The following is a 21,344-nucleotide window of genomic DNA, read 5'->3' as shown; positions in this document are numbered from 1 at the left end:
TAATTCTAACTGTCATGTTGTTAACGGTTGCTTGCTCTGCCCACTTATCAAACCTCAGGGCCCAAAAAAGGATTTCCAGGCTGTTCAGGCTACTAATAGACGTACAGACACAATCCATGCAGTCTCCTTTAATTGGTTTTCATCAGGCTTGTTTGTTTTCTTTTACCCCAACATGTTTGTAATGCTACAGACACGTTTCATAAATGCTATGCAACATTTTGGGATTTAGGGGATTTATACTACACTATATTTATAGATCATTACAACACATTTTATGATCCCATTACCAAATTTGTGTACCAGTATCTTAATGGTAATACTAGTAAGTGTTGGAGAGTAATAGATATATGGAATGGCTTTATGTAATTTTGGTACAGAAAAAGTAACTGTATTCTGTTACAGTTACAGATAAAAAAAAAAAATGATATAATTGGATAACCAATACATTTAATGAAAATGTGGATTATTAGCAGGATTACGACTTTAAAATGCATTTTCAAATGAAGGCCAATATACTGCCCTGCAAATCAAATCAAAATAAATGATGCCAACAGCATCCAGAACAATGAGCCAATGTGGTGCGGCCGTATATCCTCTCTTTATTTTCATATTTAGTACCAAAAATCCAAAAGTAGCAGAAAGTAATCAGATTATATTACTTTAATTTTGTGATACTTAGATTACGTTAATTAATAATTGTATGCAATTGCAGGTGAATACATTTTAAACCCTCCTAACCCTGATAATAGTGTAATATTAAAGTTAGTATTCATTTTTATTTTTGCCAAGGTTTAATTACCTCTCAGTAATTTTAACAATAATATAGTTGCACATTTCAGGGGTGGTTGGTTGGATATCAGATCATATTATTTCTAGGCCCCCCCACACGCTTTGACCGGCCCTGTTTGGCTCTAAAATACTGCAGACTGTTTAGTGAGATTATTGAGTGAAGCAGCACCACAGACACGCTAATGTCAGCCCTGATGGGAGCATTAAGTGGTCATGCAGGCTTGTTTGTCGGACTCTCAGTATGCGGAACTCCCTGCAGACTGATGATGATGAAGAGGATGTTGTGAAGGCAGGTTGTAACTGACCGAGCAGGGAGGCGGACATCACCATTTATCATGCTGCGAACCAGATAGACGGAGTATCTAAGGCTGCTTTTTTTTTAATATAGCCGTGAGCCGATGCCTGATGTCTCCAGTTATATATATATAGTAATATTAAAGAAATAAGGCTGAATTCAGACACCGCTGCCTCCCTCCCTCTGTGACCGAGGAGGGCACCACCACCCAGGCCGTCATCAGCAGCTGGCTTCGCAGCGCCCGTTAGCGGCTAATCGGCTAATGTAAAGCAGGTAAGGCTGATCTAACGCAGCGTCTGCGCCGTTTCAACACATCCACGGCATTTGTGGCGTATGCTCTGAATTGTTTTCTGCTGCTCCCACCCAATGTAACATCCTGACAAGGTGACTATTTAGGAGACAATTCGGTCAAGCTACTGTTAGCAGCTAGGCGGCTAGTTAGCTCGTTAGCTAGCTAGCTAGCTAGCTAATCCACCCATGACGTAGGAAACCAAGAAGCTAGCAGAGTGGAGGTGAGAGGATGCATCTTTGGGGTGAAACATGTAGGACGAACCAGGGCCTTACTGCTTGGCATGGATATATAAAAAAAGGATAACACAGCTACACGGACAGCTCTCAGAGAACTACCAGGAGGCGTTGGCACTGCCTTATCACATTTATTATCCTCCTCCCGGCGTCTGTCGGTGCCCTAATCTCCACAGTAAGTTAACGTTAGCTTGTTAGGTTTGAATAAAACCCCCCACTATAATACACCTCGTAGCTATTTGACATCGAAATCCCGCGGCATCCCGTCTAAAATATGGTTTTGCAGTTGTGTGTGTTATCTTTCACAATGTCAAACCAGCTTCCGACAAGAACACGACTGACGAGATAAGGCAGTTAATTTAATCGTGAAATGGACTGAACGACCATGTCGCTGGGGTAAATACAGAGATAACACTCTAGTTAGCGATGTCACTAAGGTGAAAAACCTGTGTAATGTAGGAGAGTATGAATGGACCTACATCACCCTGCTGCTAGGTATTCATATACATTTTAAGATGTGTTGTCATATATCTTGTAATGCCATACTGTCCTGTATAAATCAGGTCAAAAATAACAGAAAGCTCTATTTCAGGACCCAATGCTCCGAAAAGACAGATGAATGTTACAGACTAGATCCATATTTATGACTTAAGACAAGATAATATCAACCAAATTGATCCTGCAGTAAGATTTAACATGCACGTCAAAGCCTTATGGCAGTATATTTAAGAAAATGTCCAATAACACAATGACAAATGGTTGCACAGGACAATTAAATCATCCACCGCACACTGGAGGTTTTTTTTTTTTTAGTAGCTCATGCTCTACTGTGTGGTTTTACAATGCAGATGGAGTCTTGTGATGTCTCTGAGCTCTCTCCCTGTTACTGTAAGAAAAAGTAAAAGCTTGCCATGCTCAATTTGATGTGACAGCTTGCATCATGGCACATGACCCAAATGTAACCTGTCACCACGCCCTTGCACCCGACTACCGTGATTACTACGTGGCTGAAAAGTGAACACATGCGATTGTGTTCCTGTACACAAGCAGGTAACAGGATACTTTTTGCAACCAGAAATGAGGCTCACAGATTGGATGAGGTCTGAAAATATGGCAATTCACCAGGTCTCTTCTAGGATTTAAATAGAATTAATATATAAATAGCAAGGAGACTTTGGTACTTTGTCAGTGTACGCCTGAAGAGGTACAGGCTATCATTTTGTGCTAACTAGTTTTATTGACAGGGGACCAAAATAATTCTTATGTCTTTTCGTCCATGGAACAATGCATTATTGGCTCAATAAGAAACGATTGTAATCTAAAAATGAGAATGCCGTGATCAATACTTCATTAACCTACACGTTCCTGATTCACAAGCCACTGCTGTTCTGTGACTGGCAAGAAATGCAGTCCATGTTTGAGGCCTGTGAATCATATCTATCTCCGCTCTGCGCTTATATAAACAGTGAGTGCTGCCTGCAGACCGCTCTGACCAGATTCATCTGTTGTGTTAACCTACAGCATTATCTCACCTTTGAAGATCACGGTGATGTGGAGATTTCTTATATCTATTCTTCTGTTGTTTTAGAGGGAGTAACGAGGTTCAATACCCAGTTCACCCCTTAAATTCAATCAGTGAAGTGGTGTGGTCCGCCCGTCCTCATCTAAAAATAATGCTGTGGTCCTGTATCTCTGTGCTGGATGAGTCTGTCTCCAGCTCTGCTTTCAGCTCTGCTGCTTCATAAAATAGCCATTTTGGCACCAGGAAGCATTCACGTTGCCAGACCTGATTCATTATCCTGATGGTTTTGTAAGATAAAAAGGGCTGGATTTGTATTCTGCATAGGCCCAGCCCTCGCTGTGGGAATATATTATGTTATTATTTTCTCTCTGTAATTAGCCAGTGCAGTGAGGAAGGTTCAAGTTGTTACTGCTCTCCTACTTACACAGAGCTGTGTCATGTGTGTAGAAATAGCTGTAATTGCGTAAAGACTAGGTTTTAAAATTGGAGTGTTTCAACATGAGAGTATGTGTTCTTCAGTTCTTCACTCATTTATGTTAAATGACGGTCAACTTTAGTCTTCTTGTTCATTAACATGCAGAAGCCAGTAGGAGACTGTCAGGCTTACAGTGTATTTGAATAATTTTGCCAAATGTGACGAGTGCTGACATTAAGCTGACTCAACAAGACATGTTTCAGCCCACTATGTAGTTCTGTTTGAACTTCTTAGGCCACTGCACACATTGAATACTGCTGGATTAGACACTGTTAGTTTACTCATTACTTGTGGTAACCCTATCGATTATTTGAAGTAATTTCTTCTCAAACGTGGAGAACAAAATAACGTATTTCGTAACTTAAGTGGCTAAACTGTGTTTCAACACCAACTTGTCATGCACAGTGTTGTAAATGTACTCTTTCTGATCTGTACAATAATTAAAGCAGCCACAAGGAACTTTCATTTTGTGCTGATTTGGTGGTGCTTGTGCACAAAAGCAGTAGTGTCTGCCAGAATGAAGACTGCATTTCAGCACCTCCAGAAACCACAGAAAAATAGAAATACACATTAGAATATGAAGCCCGGGGGCTGGGTTAAGAGCAGCGGGCTCACAGCATCTCTACTGCATCTCTTGGACCACGTGCCACAGTGGGTGTTGTGGCAGACCCAGGATAAGAGCTAAGCTAACCCATCTTGGACCTAAGGCTCCTCCTGGCCGATTTCCAGCCAGACTAGCCAGACCAAGCGCTGCAGTGGGCAGTGCAGCTGCGCCGGGAGGACAGGGAAGACAGCTGGGATAAGGCGGGATAAATCATTTTGTTGGAATCGGACCTGGTGGCAGACATTTAGAATTACAAAACAGAAACAGGCCAATGTAGCCAATCTTCTCGCTCATGGTGTTGTTTGCGTGTGTAGGTCTTGTAGAGGCATCTCTATGAAACTGAGACCAGCTGAGAAAAAAACTCCTCACAAGTCTAAGTAATGCTGGCATTGTGCTCTAGATTTGTGTCCAGATTTGCCTTATGTCCCTCTGTGAATGGCTCCTCCCTTCTATTCACAGTCAGAGCTATTAGATATAATTAAATCCATAATTTCTCTGAAGCCTTCTGCAATAAAGTCCCCCCTAATGTGCACTGGACACATCTGCGTCACTCGCTGCCTGTGCTGTGGTTAACGACAGCTTGTGTGAGGATGTGTGACTGTAAGGTCCCATTCATGGGAAGCTACAGGGACATTGTGTGTCTGGTCTGTCTTTGCTAGACCATGTCACGTCTCTGAAGCAGGAAATTAACTTGTGAAATGTGAAACATTTATCTACACCGGACACACAGTCATATTAAATCAGGGGTTTCATGTTTTATTCAGATTAAAGCTGAAGCTACTGAGAGAGAAACATATTGGAAAGTCAGTAACACACGTAACTAAAGTCCTAAGTCCAAAATCCAGGGAAAATGAACAAAACAATATAAAATGTGTCAGACTGCTTTAAGATCTGCTGTCTCTGAAATGTGTCCAGTGGACACTGACACCGTTGTGGAAACATGATGCTGCATTTTGGTCAGTGATACAACCTTGTCTGATAGACCTCCATTCAAAAGCAGCTCCAATAACAGCGCTGAAACTGAGGAAAATGTGCACGAAATATGCACACCTTAATAAATTCCAATTCTAATAGTTATTTATTACACATTTCTTTCTTTTTAATTGGCTGTGGCTTGTACAGTAACACAAATAAGTAAATGAAATTAAGCTACAAGCCACTGCAGACTTTTTTGTAGATTGTCTAGTTAATATTCTTTTTTTTTTTCTCAGCCTGGATTCTTGCTTTCAAGTAACGAGACAAGTGAGGTCTGATCATTTTAAACTTGTGACACATAGTAGTGCTTTCTACATATAGTGTCAAACTTTTTTCTCCCCCACGTTGTGGTATCTACTATGTATTAACCACTAGATACAATAGGTCCACTAGCTTATCAGTGCAGGGATAACAGCCTTTAAGAGACAGTGAAAAGTGCTCTGGGTAAAATGTTTGTATTTCAGGGTGGAGTTTCTGAATGTTGCAGTTGTTGTTAGAGTAAAGGCTGTTCGCCATTGCATGACGCCCTGGTAACAGTAGATCCTGTCGCTGTAGGTTTTCTTTCTCACTAGACAGCTAATAAAGTTGCTAATGTGGGCTCATCCTGTGAAATATGTTTTCACACCGTGGGATTTTTTTTCATTGCCCCTGTTTCAACATGATTGGTTGTACAGTATATGTATGAAGTATAATGTAATTATGTGTATGTGTGTTGTTTTCGGCAGTCTAAGGTATCAGGAGTTGGTGGTCAGGTTTTGGTGCCCATCCCTCATAATGAAACAGCAAGGGCTTCTTTGTAGAGCCGCCATTTTGTAACAACATTTAACAATCGTGCCGGGAGAAATCTGTCGTGGAAGAGACGGAGACACCAAGTTCTCCTCGTTCTGTAGTCTGCACTGCAGCCACAAGCGGTTCCTCCTCATGAAAATGCTCGTTATGTTCTTCTGATGGCATTTTTATCGTTGGAGATGTAAAGATGGTGTTAACAGTAGTTGACAGACGTATATGAAAGCCATTTGTAGAGGTGCTGGTTGAGTTTGCTGCCTTACCTGCCAGTCACAGGGCTGTAAGGGCCATAGTACAAGCTATGAAGGGTGCTTATTCCACCAAGGCCCCTAAGCTGCTTATTATATCAGCAAGCGTCTGCTGCAGAGTCTTTATCCTGTTACAAAAACAACAGAAAAATCAACTCTAAAACACTTACAACACCATTAAAGTTTTACAGGAACATACCATGCATTTTTGAGTCAGCTCATGTTAGAGAGATGATTGTATTACCTTTTCATGATTTACTGTTGTACAATGCAGATGCTAATTTAAGCTTGTCATGTCTGACATCCTTTGTGCTCATCCAGCTTTGTTTTATTGTCTGCCATGTACCCTGTCAGACTGGGATGATCACACTGTAAAATGGGAATTTTGAACATTATCACGACCACATTGTTAACATCTTTCATTTCTTGCAAAGTACATTGTGGATGTGACATTGCAGTACCATTTTCTGCAGAGCTACAATGGTGCTTGATAGCAAGAAACCATCTTAGAAAATTAACCATCTCTGTCATGTCCAAGGGCTTTTTTTCCCTCCAGAGTCAAAAATTTCACAAATGTTAAACTGGAGAAAATAAAGAGGAAATGAGTTTTAGAAGTGGAAAAGATTTGCAGTTTCTTCACTCACAATAGCCCCAATAAATCAGAATGCAATGCAACTAGATTTTTGCAACTTTAGTGAACAATAATTGCTTGTAATAAATATAAAATATATATAAATGGATAAATAAAATGAATAAAAAAGCTTCTTTGATGGATTATCTGTTAATTGTTAAGCTGCAATGGGTACAGGGGAAGAGGAGACAACTGCAGACTGGAGTATGATAATAGTGCACACAGCTTCTTTATGGTCTCTGACTTTAAAAAAAAAGCCAAACAATATAAATAATGATACCATATTTAGCCCAATTTTGCAGCTCTGAAAAATCATGTGGCTGGCTGGTGTTGGGCAGCGGTAGTGCTAACCCATCCGCATTATTTCCTTGTTGGTTTGCACTCCAGTGTGTATTTCATTGTGGGTATAGAAACGCATGAATGGAAGTGGACTGCGGAATTCATTTTTTTCCCCTATCTCTATCTTGTGTCACAGGTTTGACTTGTTCTTTTAACCATCACGATGATCATCAAGTAACCGTGTTCCATCTTCACACCTGAACTTTTCCTTGATGGGAAGGCACCAGCGACTCTAGAGGGAACATAGATCTTGGATGCCGTGACGTACGGGACGTGGTCAATCCAGGATGGAGAAAAAGAAAATGTGCCCACGTCTTCTCGACTACTTGGTGGTGGTTGGAGCAAGGTAAGACCTGACTCTGACTACAAGGAGTTGTTTTGGTTTAAAGAACTTTTTTAATTAACTTAGGCTTAAAGGAGGAGGCACATAGTTTAGCAATATAAATATCTTTAGTCAAGTCTTGGAGGGGTCTGCTCTTTACTTTTTTACAACAATATGTTTTCTTGACAAGCTATTTTGGCCCTGTCAGAGCAACCATTGTACTGTTCCAGGAATTGCAAAAACTCAATAATCTCAATGACACCACGTGTTGCTTCTTTAAGGGGGTGTTATTGCAGAGGCTACAGCAGAAAAATGCAGGATAGTTTCGCAGAACAAATATACAGCACAGGGCAACGTCATCACTCACAATCACAACATGTACACTCCCACATGATGTAGCATGCATAATGAAGCATAGTAGCACATTGTCTCAAGCACAGCAGCCACAGGGGGAAAGGGTGATTCACATGCACACAGTGAAATTAGAGAACTATCCAATCTGCCACTGTTTTTAGAGGTGGCAACAAAGAATTACTACTGGAAAATTTAGGTATTATGTGTGATGGTTTGGGACAGTTTCAGAGTTGTTGTGGGAAAAGATTGGTGTTACTAGTTTACTTCCCCAATCAGATTCAAGTCGGATCCAGATTTGCTACTGTAACCACTGAACTACTGTTGGGATGTGGCTAACCTTTAGGTTGCACAGTCAAGTGACCAAAGATTATGATTCCACTTTCATGAAATACCTCTTTTGACACTAATGACTCCTTTAAATTCTAAAGTATTCATACATAATGGCAGAACGTCATGGAACCAATGGTGGGTGCCGCTCTACAGCATACGTTTCTGCTTTAAAAACGTTTGTCCAAAAATTTTTTTTTCGTTCCCCCCCCCCCCCCCCCGCCAGGCAACCAAGTAGTGACAGCGTGGCCCAGACACCTCAGCTCCTCCGCCGCTACCCGCTGGAAGATCACCATGATTTCCCGCTCCCACCAGACGTGGTGTTTTTCTGCCAGCCAGAGGGCTGCCTGAGCATACGCCAGCGCAGGGTTAGCCTGCGTGACGACTCCTCGTTTGTTTTCATGCTGACCGACAAGGACTCAGGTATCACCCGCTATGGAATCTGCGTCAACTTCTACCGTTCTTTCCAACGAGGACATCACCGTAGCCGTGGGGACAAGAGCGGCCACACAGAGACAGCAGCGCAGGCATCGGAGACTGCTAGTGAAGGGTCTGACGGCAGCGGCGGAGGCCCACCCTCCACATTATCGCCACCCAACAGTGCTGAGCCAGGACATCCGTCTGCCTCAGGAGAAGAGAGCGGACAGCCAGGTGTCGAGACAAATGCCAGCAAATCCCCACAGCACAGACGAAGCGCTGCCAAGATGGCAGCCAGGAACCGCAACAGCACGCTGACCTCGCTGTGCATACTCAGCCACTACCCCTTCTTCTCCACCTTTAGGGAATGCTTATATATTCTCAAGAGGCTGGTAGACTGCTGCAGTCAGAGGCTAACTCAACGAGCTGGGCTCCCCCGCGCCACCCAGAGGTGAGGCTAAAGATTGCAGCTTCATGTTTACATGCAGTGCTTCTTTATTGCTTACATATAACTTATTGTGATTTTTGTTTTCTTCACCCTGGTGCACATTAAAACACACACATACGATTTTAGACGTGGCTAATTGGGTTTGAAGGTGGTTGATTGCTGTGAATATTCGTGCGTCCCATATGATGAACACTTACTGCTTCTGACACTGCATGACCTTTTTGCTGTGTCACCCATAGGCCAACTGTCAACTTTGATCACAGTGGCTCTCAGATTGCCATTAAGGTTTTACATGTATATTACCAAGTGGTTAAAACCTTTGACTTTAATGAACTGTTGACATTTACTTTCACACATTCAATTTTTAGTCCTCGACTTTTGTCGATATTTGTACTGTAAAATGTAATTAACTTCTCAGTCTCTATTTTCCCTTGGCCAATACTCAATCTGTTCATGCACACGTATACATTCTATAAAAAGAATGAGTACCACAATTCTCTTTATCCAAAGAAAATTTATAACCTGTCTTCATCATCTAACATGACATTACATGGAAGTTATTAACAACACAAACCCATGGTTGACACGGTTGCATTTAATCCATTTTTTACTTCAGCGTTCTTGCTGATGTTTTCTGCAATGCCTACTGTGTTCTTTCTCTCACCCCCATCTCCTTCTCTCATCGTCCACCTGTTATGTGTATGTTTGTGTTGCAGAGTTAACACAAGAGCCTTTGTCTGTGGCTCCATGCAGTTTTGCAGGCCATCTGCAGCTCGTGTCATGTTTTCTCAGTGCGCTTTATGCTTTCACACTCCACCCTGATGATAAATAAAAGTAACCAAAATATCCACACAGTGCATTTAAAGGGCTTTGTTTTGACTGATTAATATTACAGCAAATATTATTTTATTCAGTGCTATCTGTTAAGTTGAAACAGTTTTTAAGAGTAATAATAAATGTTAGGCAGTTTGAAATCAAATGGCGAAAATGGTGGGATTAAGAATTGAGTTGGATTCGCACATTTTTTATGATACTTGAGGTGCTTTTGTAGTTGTGCACCTGTTCTGTGAAAATTCTGTGAAATTATAAGCGTCCCAACAGGAAGCTGCCCACCTGTCAGCTGGATTCAGCTTGAGGTTTCTTCCTGTTAAAGGGGACAAGGCACCTTGTGCTTTGCTTATGTGGGGATTCTTGAATCCTTAATTTTGAATTGTTGATTTGTTGGGTCTTTCTTAATTAAAGAGTTTGGTTTTGACCTGCTCTGTATGAAAAGTGTCTCGAGATAAGCTTTTGTTATGAATTGGTGCTATATAAAATAAAGATTTAGCGATTGATTGATAAACTAAGAAATAAAAACCGTGCGGGAAAGTGAGAAGGGGCTGCATGGTATATCCACTGTATATACTAGTCAAATTTGTCAATGAGCCACCAGAAGTGATTAATTAATATTTTATCTAAGCTGCAGAAAATGCTGTAATGTGGTAGTGTTTACTGGCCTCTTTGGTTATTCTGTTGCCATGGGTGACACCATAGATTGCAATTTAGGACTGACAAAGTGTTAATTAGGCTGTCACTTCACACTGGCTCAGGCCCAGTGTGATTGTTGGTCACCCAAAGTGCACACGTTTTCTCTGCTGTTATCTATTTATAGCCGTGGAACCAGTGCAGCTTTTCCCCTCATCACTTCAAGGGGATTGTGGGAATGTCTAACGCACAGTTAATCTCATACCTTGACATATTTTTCTCTGCTAAAATGCTGCAAACCTGGAACAGGCCAATAAAGCCAAAGGCTGAACAGACCTGAGAATCTTTTTTTTTTTTCCTGACATGGTTGGTTGAAATGTGGTGTGGTAATGACAGAGAAGGAAGGGAGCCATTGCATAATGGCTGCGAGCGCTTTGTGCTATGGCGGCTCTGACAGATTGAGGTCTCTGGCTGCCTTTGGGTAGCAGCTGCAGTTGGTGGGAGGGCTCCCAAGCACTAATGATTTATCTCCCTCCTCGCTACATACACACACTCAGCATACACTCTAGAAAGGGTTTAATGGCACCATGTGTGTGTAGAGTGGAGGGTTATCGCATCAATGTTTTGTCAATTGCCTAAGAGCCTCTCCTGTGCTTTCAATCTCATTTGCGCCATCTCATTTGCTCATCATATTAGCAGTAGGTGTTTGCTGAAGCCCCGTGGTAGTTGTTTACAGCAATAAAACGAGTAAATTATTTAGCTTAATCTATTGTCAACCCTAAAATTACTGTAGACTGGAATCAATACATGTTAATTGTTAATCTTAACATGTTTTGCATGTGTGAGAAACATTTCTGATCAGTGCTGATAAGAGTCACTGTTTGCATTGTTACACATTAAACATACGTTTATATTTTAATAAGCAAAACTACCAGATATTGATTGAATCCAGCTTCTCAGGTTTGAGGATCTATTGCTTCTCTCTGTTTTATATCATTGAAGATTTAATATTTTGGACCTGCGGTCAGAAACAACATGATGTCTTCAAATTGCCTAAAAATGGGGGGGAAAATTAGCAATTTGGAGATAACACATTCGCTTGTTTTTTCACTTTTTTTAAGGACTTATAGAGGAAGAATTGATAATAAAAACTAAAGTGGGATATACTCATGTATACAGTGATTTCTGAATATACTGTTCATGTCCTTCTCAGGGACACCATGTGGCGTGTGTTCACTGGGGCGCTGTCGGTGGAAGAGAAAGGCAGCCAGCTACTGGCCGACCTGCGGGAGATTGAATCCTGGGTGTACCGGTTGCTGCGCTCCCCGGTACCAGTGGCGGGTCAGAGGCGTGTGGATGTGGAGGTCCTGCCCCATGAGCTCAAACGATCACTCACCTTTGCCCTGCCTGACAACTCTCGCTTCTCCATGGTCGACTTCCCCCTGCACCTGCCCTTGGAGCTGCTGGGTGTGGATGCCTGTCTTCAGGTCCTCAGCTGTGTCCTGCTAGAGCACAAGGTAAGGACAGGTTCAGGATGCAATCTGTCTCTTATCAACCATCACTTGGGCCCTTCTCTTCTTAATTTGTAAGACCAGGATAGGTGTGTGGTTGTCTTCGTTTGCAAACAAAATCATCCTTTGGATTTCACTATAAACCCAACTGACAAAGCTGTATTTAATATGTTATGATTGGTCAGTGGTTTCCTCTGGAGTGAAGCAGTGTGTCCCCACCTTGACAAAGAACTTTTTTCAAAGACTTCCTGAGAAATGTGCCAAATGACCTTCATCAGACATTTTCTGTTAGATGTAGGCTCGCTGAAGCCATTTTACTGCAGTGTGTACAAAGCATGATGGGTATAAACTGACTGCGTACATCATATGCCTGTGAGGAAAGACACTTCATCTCTGTCTCTCCTATCTTTAACACTAGAAGCATTAGTAGGGATGTAATATAAATCCTTGTTTGGCCGGTGCGGGTGTAGTGTTCTGTTGTGCTCTTGGTTTACAGTGTCATTGATACACAGGCTCATTTGAAACTGTCCTAAACCATAGCTAAGCTACACGGCTTCACTCACCCTGCTGAAAGACCACATTACAGGATAAAAGCTGGATAATTTCTCATCTTTTTTTTTTTTATCACTTTGTGTTTCTCTAATATACAATTTATTCAAGCCACCTACCTAAATAGATGTTCTGCCACCCAAAAAGGTTTTTCGTTTTCCCAGACGTCTGTGCACACATTCAGCTTTAAATTTAGATTGATTGAAACGTCTTCCACAATGGTTGGTCATTAGTTCGCTTTAGTGTTGTTTGCAGCCCCCACACCACACGTAAATAATTCTCAACCATCTTGTTGTCATCCATTTTGGTTATTTGAGGATGAATTAAATGCATCATTAAATTCAGTCATGCTGAACTAAGTGCTGTCTGAAAGCTTTCAGAGCAACTTCCTTTCAAGGACTTTGTGCTGCCAAATGAATTTTTCACAAGAGCTCACTCTTTATTATCGCTCTGAAGAATCCAAGGCTAAATTGAGATGTTCACACCTTTTTAAATTATGGACAACAAAAGAAAATATGTTTTATCAAATAATTATTTGATCTGTGAGCACCAGAGCAAGAAGATGATTTGTCACAAAATGTGTCTAAATATGACCATATAAAGGTAAAACCCACATAAAACCCATGTATGTTGTGCATTTCTTTTTTTTTCCCCCCCTCAGGTCATTCTTCAATCGAGAGATTACAATGCTTTGTCTATGAGCGTCATGGCCTTTGTGGCCATGATCTACCCTCTGGAGTACATGTTCCCCGTCATCCCCTTACTGCCAACATGCATGGCCTCTGCTGAACAGGTAAAACTGAACACATTTCAAGTAATCAGATGATTCCTTTGTGTTTTTAAAAATCTCTATGTTCAGTTTTTTATTGCAAATACTGTCTGTTGTGGCAACATCAAGTTGAAACTGACTGTGTGTGTGTGTGTGTGTGTGTGTGTGTGTGTGTGTGTGTCTGTGTCCCAAGCTCCTTCTTGCCCCCACTCCGTACATCATAGGTGTACCAGCCAGCTTCTTCCTCTACAAATCTGATTTCAAAATGCCAGACGACGTGTGGCTTGTGGACCTTGACAGCAGCAAGGTCAGCTAACATTGGCCTCCGCCTTAGGATCTTGTTTTGTCTGTTTTCATGATGTCAAGATTAAGCTGACAGATGAAGTCTAATTTATCTATTAGATTAATTTCTTTCCCATCTAAATTTAGAAGGTATTGTTTTTATTCTGTCTACAGGTTGTAGTCCCCAGCAATGCAGAGATTCTACCCCCTCTTCCAGAGCCTGAAGCAGGCGAGCTTAAGAAACATCTGAAACAGGTACAGCATGTGATTTGTCTGATCCCTCTAAATTATGTAACTTCTTCCGATTCTGCTGCACTGTGGCAGCAGCCCAAAACTACTGGGACTACTGGCACATATGAGCATTTTGCAGAGAAATTTCTGGAACCCAGGTACTGCTCTGGAGCCGACCTTTGTTCCCAAAACTGCTGATTGCACTCCTGTATAAATGTTAAAACTTCTCTTTCAGCAGTGTGAAGAGTAAGGGCTTCCTTCTTCAACAGAGTTAGTATGTATTGTAGATGAGTGTGAGCGCATTTGAAATGGATTTTGTAGTGCACTAACATAAACAAATGTTTTTCTTTTGTGTTTTTTTTCTGTTTTCTTTGCATGCTCTAGCTCTTGGAGGTAAAATCAAATCATAGGACCCTGCTGCCTAAGCATAACCTTTAGTAATGCTGGTAGTAACTAACTTGCCCTTCTAACCCGATTCAGAATCTGGTTCTGATTCATGGAAACACCTCATTTTTTCCTAGTTCCACAACACTAATAACCCATCACACAGTCCCTTCACATCTAAGCAAATATAGGAACTAATGGTATAATTACTTAGTGTGCTTATTGGCCAAGTAAAGTTAGCCATGACATAACTTTGAGCCATCTTTGGCTGTTGTTAGTCAATAAGATTGCCATCCATCCTTTGCACAGCAATTCTGAAATCTCTGCAAAACGAGTAGGAGCTTAATCACAGCTACTTTAAGTTCTCAATTTAAACTCTTATTTATCCAATGAAACTCTTATTTGCATGTCTACAGGAACAAATGTTCCAAATGTTTCTTATCCATCGTAACGGCAACAATTATTGAAGTTCTTTCCCCCACATTTTTCACTATAAAACGAGACAAACGTACTAAAATGACCTAACATTCACTTTTTAATCTTTCCTTAAATTGACACATGGACATCGCCAAAGTTGAACATCACTTAAAAAAAAAAAAAGAATTGCAGATTTTTTTTCTCAGGCTGTTATGCTCAAAGCTTCACAAGCTATGACGTCAACACATTCACTGAAGCTGTTCTATCTGTGTTTTTATTAATTATCTCATTTAATATTACTACACAGAATGTTCATTATATTTTCCTGTCAAACTTTAGCTCACGTTTTTTAGAACTAATTCAAAAAATAGTTTGTAGATTTAAATTTCTGCATACACTTATTTTGTTTATTATGCCTTGAATCAGAGCCGGTTCGTTAGCCGTGTGTGAACAGCAGCTCTCTCCCTGTGTGACTGAGAGGCTGGTGTGTAAGAGTGTGCAAAGCCTCAGTTTAGCAGTTGTGTATTTGGAAACAAGCACACAATATTGATATCTGTGAACGGAGAAAACGCCACTGAAGATGGTTTAACTGATATCTGAAGACTGATGCCAAAGCAGAATGCTGCTGATGTGAGAGTCACTGAAAATACTTGCACTTAACACTGGCTAGTTAAAATAAATTGGTCCTAGCGAGGGACTAATTTATTTATTTTTTTTACAAAAATGGTGGTTATTTTTTTGTTTTGTTACATAATTAGAGATACACTTTAGGCTTTTATTTTACTACATATGTTTTATTGTGCAAGTATTTTATCTATGTTTCTGAAAAGATCTGCTGTTTTGTATCTATCATCGCTTCTCCATTGTAACCACTGGCTTGTCCCAGTTGGTCACCATGGATGACCCTCATGTGTGTTTTAGTGGCTGGATCCTGTAAGTCTGGTTATTGGTCACATTATTGCTTTGTCTGTGTTTCTCACTGTCTTTCATGTAAAGCATTAAAAAAACTTCTCTTTCTCTCTTGATCTTTCTCAAAACTTCTCCCTCTTCCATTTCACTCTTCTGGCCATCCCATCACCTTTACAAAACAAACACAAATGTATCTTTTCTCATCTCCTTTCTTCGGTAAATTGTTGAATTGGAAATGGAAACAATGGCACGGCAAGACATCTTTCATTGCACAAACAAATCAAAATATTTTTTGTGTCACATTTGGGTTGCATAAAAATATGCTTATTTGCTGTCAGTAAAAACAGACAAATTGTGGAGTGCTGTTGAAAGGAGACAAAGAAAAGAGAGGCAAAGGGTTGTGACCCTTCCGTCATATGCTGTTCCAGTGTCCACCACTAAGTTATCATCCCAGGCCTTCATGTGATTCTCCTCGCATCTCTCTTATCCCCTTCCTAGTGTCTGGTTAGGTTGACCGTGATCACCCAAAAGCAGATCTTCTCCTCTGAAAATAAGGTTACTCATTTCTCCTCCTGTGGAATGTGTAATGCCCCTGCACGGATATCTTCTCTCTCACATTATTTTTGCTTGTCACTACAACCTGTCCTCCTACTCTACAAGACCTGAATAATATGCATAACAGTGTCTCAGAATGTTGCGGACCAGTTTTTTGATAACACTGCTTAGCTCTGGCTTGAGCATGATTGAATGTGCGTGCATCTATCTTGGCATCAGCGAGTGTTCTCGTAACCAGAACAAGATATGATGAAGCTGATCACTTTGACAAAGTTAACACTCATCCAGACCCAGCAACTAAATGTTCCATTGTGCTAAGCTAAACATTGACTCTTGAGTCTGCAGCAGTTCCCTCAAAGCAAACCATGCATAGTGACTTACTTCCCTTGTGCCCCTCCTCTCCAAAGTGACACACCCACCACAGGCATCAACATGCACAAAACTCATCCTTGGCTGTTGAATATAACAACAGTAAAGTATAATTGTGAAAATATTCTCAAGGGGCCCTAAATTTTATCATCTCCAACCTCACTTATACATACTACTGAGCAGCAGAGATGCTTGGTAGTATGAGGGGTTGCCATTCAGATAAGATTTTATTGGATTATCTCATAAATTCACCAAGTTCCAAATTCTAGTAGTCAGTCAGTTGGACCTAATTGATTTCCCTCTATAGAGGGGCAAACATTTTCATAACGTCCCATTTAAGTGTGGAAATTAACTAAATGTTGATGCCAATTGTGGGAGTAGTCCATCACAGCGCTGTGCTCTTGTCTTTAGATCCACTGCTACGCTTTTATAATTGGTGTCACTGTCACCTGTCCCAGGCTTTGGCCAGTATGAGTCTGAACACCCAACCCATTCTGAACCTGGAGAAGTTCCAGGAAGGTCAGGAGATGCCGCTGCTCCCACCCGGGCGCGATAAAGCTTCGCCATCCTCCACGGAGTTCAACCCCCTGATTTACGGCAATGACGTTGATTCTGTGGATGTAGCCACCAGGCAAGCTATGAGTGTCTCTTTCATTGTTCCATGTTTCTCTCTGTCTGTAGGAGGAACTCTGAAGAGGGGGAAAACAGGACAGAAGAATTATATTTAGAGATGCATCGATATGGAATTTCACAGCATATAAGGATAACAGACCTATTTGTTGTGGCCGATACTGAAATGATAACTGAAAATATTAATGTTATAAATTTGAAGAGGATAATAAATGTGTTTTTAGATCGTCAAGAATACTTTTTTAATACAACACCAATATTTAGAGTATACTTAACCACCCCTGAAATAAATAGAATAGGTTTTAATAATGTTCCATGCCTGCAGCAATGCCCTATGTTATCGGAACAATAACAAATACATATTTTTTATTTTTATGTGCTAATAATATTTTGGCCACCTAGATATCATGCAGTCCTAATTATATTACGCATGTTTGTTTGTTTTACAGATCAAAAATTAAGCTAAACGCACTTTATCTTTTACAGGGTGGCAATGGTACGGTTCTTCAACTCCCCAAACGTTCTCCAGGGTTTCCAGATGCACACTCGCACCTTGCGCCTCTTCCCCCGGCCCGTGGTGGCTTTTCAGTCATCTTCTTTTCTTGCATCTCGGCCACGGCGCTCTAGCTTTGCAGATAAGCTTTCTCACACCCAGGCAGTGGAGTTCTATGGAGAATGGGCTCTCAATCCCACCAACCTCGCCTTTCAGAGGATACACAACAGTAAGGCACTTTTAAGATTATAATAGTCTGCCTATCGTTCCGCGTGCGCTACAGAATATGCGTTAAAGTAGGTTGAGAGTTACAGCTGTTATACTCTGCACACACCCGTTTCAGATGTGTTCGACCCCTCCTTAATTGGAGACAAGCCCAAGTGGTATGCTCACCAGCTGCAGCCAGTGGTCTACCGAGTGTACGACGGAAGCTCCCAACTGGTTGAAGCTATGGCTGGTCCCTTGGAGGATGAGGGCAACGAGTCAGACCCCACAGACAGGTAAGACTAAAGAAAACCCATTTCAGCATAACAATCCAATTTAATCTTGGTTTATTTTATTATTTGCTGTAGGTACTTTCAGTTTGGCCATACAATTTATTTGTTGCAGTGGCAGTGACAGTGAGGCATACGATGACTCCAGCTCTTCCTATTCCTCACTTGGAGACCTCGTGAGTGAAATGATCCAAGGTGACATCCAGGGAGACACACCAAGTAAGTTCTGGATTCATTACGAGGTACACATTGACCATTTCCTTCCATCTAATATTTTACACTGGTGTCTCAGGCTTGGACCCGCCTACCCATGCTGCACTGGGAGACGCCAGTGAGGTCCAGTTTCAAGACTTCGAGGACTTCAGGGAAGGTCATGGCTCGGAGGGTCCACTCAGTGGGGACGGACCTGCTGAACCCTCTGATGGACAACCTCTTCGCTCAAGCTCCAGCACAACTGCAAGCTCAAGTCCCAGCACAGTCATCCAGGGAGCCAACCATGTGTGTGGTCATTCCAATCAGTGTACACCTGAAATTCACTTTCAGAAACTGTATTTGTACAGCGCTTAATATTTATGTATTTATTTATTGTTAAATATATATTTTATTATTATTATCCATCAGAAGAATGAATGTGGACAAACTAGAGAAATGTGGAAGTGATCCTAATCTGTATTTGAATGAAAGAAATGTGAACAGTTTTTACACAAGGAGACATATTCACAGTTCCCATTAACCTGTGTGCTTATTTTTCCAGGAGCAGGGAGAAGCACCTGAAATGGAAGCATCAGCAAGTGCCGCTTTACAGAACCCTGTCCCCGCTTTGGGCAGTCAGCCATTCCTCAGACCTACAGCTGATGCTGGCCTGGTGGACTCTGCCAACAAAAAGCAAGAGTATGACAACCCATACTTCGAGCCTCAGTATGGCTTCCCCTCAGAGGATGACCCTGATGCAGAGGAGCAAGTGGAGTCATACACCCCTCGATTCAACCAGAACCTCAATGGCAACAAGTGTGTTAAACTTGTTCATCACTTGAATGAATGCATTATCATCATTCAAATGGGCTCTCTGACCAAACCATGCAATGTTCTCTGTCAAAACCCAGCATGTCCGATTAATCCCTCCATTCATGGTGGTCTTGAATCTTTGGTGGTGTCATGGTGTGATATGGTGTGAATATTTGAGAGTTTCCATACATTATGTAAGGCATGTGTCCCTGTGTCTGCGTCATGTCTGTCATGTCTTCTGGTTGTTGTTTTTTTAGGCTTCAGCGTCCTTTACGTCCCAGTAGCCTGAGGCTCCCAGGAGAGTCTGATGGGGAGGGAGACTCCCGCAACAGCTCACCAAACTCCACCATCTCCAACAGCAGCAATGATGGATTTGGAGGACTCATGTCCTTTGCTAGTAAGAGTATTTCAACTTAATTTGGTTTCTTTTCAGCCAGCACCAGGTTGTAAAACATGGAAAGTGGGCTGATTTATGTAGGTGATGATGAAATGGAGCACCAAAACCAAAAGTACTTTAGTTAACACCCAGTTTAATCTTGAGCACTCCCACTCATAAATTATTTTGTCTAGAGGAGAGTATTACTTGATTTTATGTGAAACAAAGAACTGCCATTGCAATGAATGCTACAGACTGGGAAAAATGTGATGAAAAATATATTACAGTTATAGTTGTATAAAATAGATTTAGTGTTAATTCTTTTAAAGCAGTTGTAATCTGTTTTTATAATAACAAGAGATTAAATGGATTAAAGTTAGCATCTAGCTGGTGAATATAGTGGAGTATTTTGCAGCTTTAGCACCTTCAGAAGTTAATGGAAATCAAAGACCGCTACAAGGAGATTAAATGTTGCACTTCAGTTGATCAGGCGACTAGAAACGAGACTCCAAATGAATGGTAATGTTGTTCTTGATGTCTAAAAGGGCAACTGTGAGCTTCATTAGCTTACAGGGTGATCTGTTAGTATTGCATACAGAGCTTCCTCCCACTGCCCCAAGTGGTCAAACAATACTCAGTTATGGCAGGCATTATGTCTTCGTGTTGCCTGTCTGTCTGTCCCATTATTCTGGATGTGATATCTAAGGAACATCTTGAGCGAATGTCCACTCCAACTCAAGGATGACCTGGTTCGATTAGCTTGGACGCAAACTGGAACTTGACTGCTTGACAGAGGCGTACAAATGTGAGGTGGTTGTTTTTGATCAGATTTTATTCCTATTCCTTTCTGATTTATATTATTATCACCCACTACAGGCAATCTTTACAAGAACCACGGCACCAGTTTCAGTCTGTCCAATCTTGCTCTTCCCAACAAGGCAGCGAGGGACAAAGCAACGCCTTTCCCCAGTCTCAAAGGTAGGACAACACAGCTGACCTGACCGCTCTTACATCTGTTCTAGTTCCTCATGACATTGGTGTTTCTGTGACCTGAGTGTCTTTCTCAGTTGTTCAGCGTGGTTTCAGTGGTAATTAGCAACACTATTGTAAAATGTTTTATTTAGGACATGCAGGTACCGCAGGGAGAGTTGACAAAGTTAAAGGATACAAGCCAATAAAACAGTTTTAGAGCCATTATTGTCAACATTTTTGTTTTTCAGACCCACTCATCTATATATTTTTTCAGCATGTTTGCAGTCATACATCCTTATTAGATTTTTTAAATGCTGTTTTATCATACTAATTTAGATTACATACTATAGTTTGAATGCTCTCATTTGATATACTAAATACTAAAATTCTCATAATTAACATGTCCTAACCGCTTCCCCACTAAAAACCACTACAACAATGTCCACTTGTCTAAAAGCGTAGTGTATTAATTCAGTATTCCTTTTACTTATATTCTTATTTAATTCATGTGTTGTCTGTCCTTCTCTGTCCTTTTGTTTTAATTTATTTTTCTAAATTATTTATTTGGGTAAAAGAATATTTTAATTTTGATATTGAGGATGAAATGGAGCAAGCAGGTTTGTAGAGTTGTTTTTAAAGCCTGACTTTCTTCCCACTGGATTGCCAAACTGATATGGCACTATTTTAAAGGAGAATATTGAGGATATATCAACAAAGTTTTTCTCTCAAGAGTAACAGGAAAATCCACTCATAAACAGACTTCACAGTTGTCGTTGCCACGGTCTGGCAAAGTTTGCTCTTCATTTGTGGACATGAGCAACTCTTGTATGTAGTTTTTCTATATATTAATTTACCTCGATGTTTTTTAACCAACTTT

At 41.0% G+C, this 21,344-nt stretch overlaps 1 protein-coding gene across 1 annotated transcript in view; it reads left to right on the top strand.

Moving 5' to 3' along the window:
• Positions 1–1,143: 1,143 nt before the first annotated feature.
• The window catches only part of madd (MAP-kinase activating death domain), a 48,870-nt gene continuing 28,669 nt past the window's right edge, over positions 1,144–21,344 (top strand). The window contains exons 1-16 of the mRNA XM_070854528.1: positions 1,144–1,357; positions 7,326–7,535; positions 8,419–9,060; positions 11,735–12,038; positions 13,243–13,374; positions 13,544–13,657; positions 13,807–13,887; positions 16,072–16,128; positions 16,956–17,128; positions 17,614–17,849; positions 17,964–18,120; positions 18,230–18,333; positions 18,407–18,612; positions 18,869–19,122; positions 19,377–19,516; positions 20,372–20,473. Coding sequence (XP_070710629.1) covers positions 7,477–7,535; positions 8,419–9,060; positions 11,735–12,038; positions 13,243–13,374; positions 13,544–13,657; positions 13,807–13,887; positions 16,072–16,128; positions 16,956–17,128; positions 17,614–17,849; positions 17,964–18,120; positions 18,230–18,333; positions 18,407–18,612; positions 18,869–19,122; positions 19,377–19,516; positions 20,372–20,473 — 2,761 coding nt within the window. The 5' untranslated portion in view covers positions 1,144–1,357; positions 7,326–7,476. The remainder of the gene's footprint in view (positions 1,358–7,325; positions 7,536–8,418; positions 9,061–11,734; positions 12,039–13,242; positions 13,375–13,543; positions 13,658–13,806; positions 13,888–16,071; positions 16,129–16,955; positions 17,129–17,613; positions 17,850–17,963; positions 18,121–18,229; positions 18,334–18,406; positions 18,613–18,868; positions 19,123–19,376; positions 19,517–20,371; positions 20,474–21,344) is intronic.

The sequence above is a fragment of the Pempheris klunzingeri genome, chromosome 1 (genome assembly GCF_042242105.1).
Source record: "Pempheris klunzingeri isolate RE-2024b chromosome 1, fPemKlu1.hap1, whole genome shotgun sequence".
In the NCBI taxonomy this organism is placed as follows: Eukaryota; Metazoa; Chordata; class Actinopteri; order Acropomatiformes; family Pempheridae; genus Pempheris; species Pempheris klunzingeri.
This window is presented reverse-complemented; position numbering and strand designations above follow the sequence as displayed.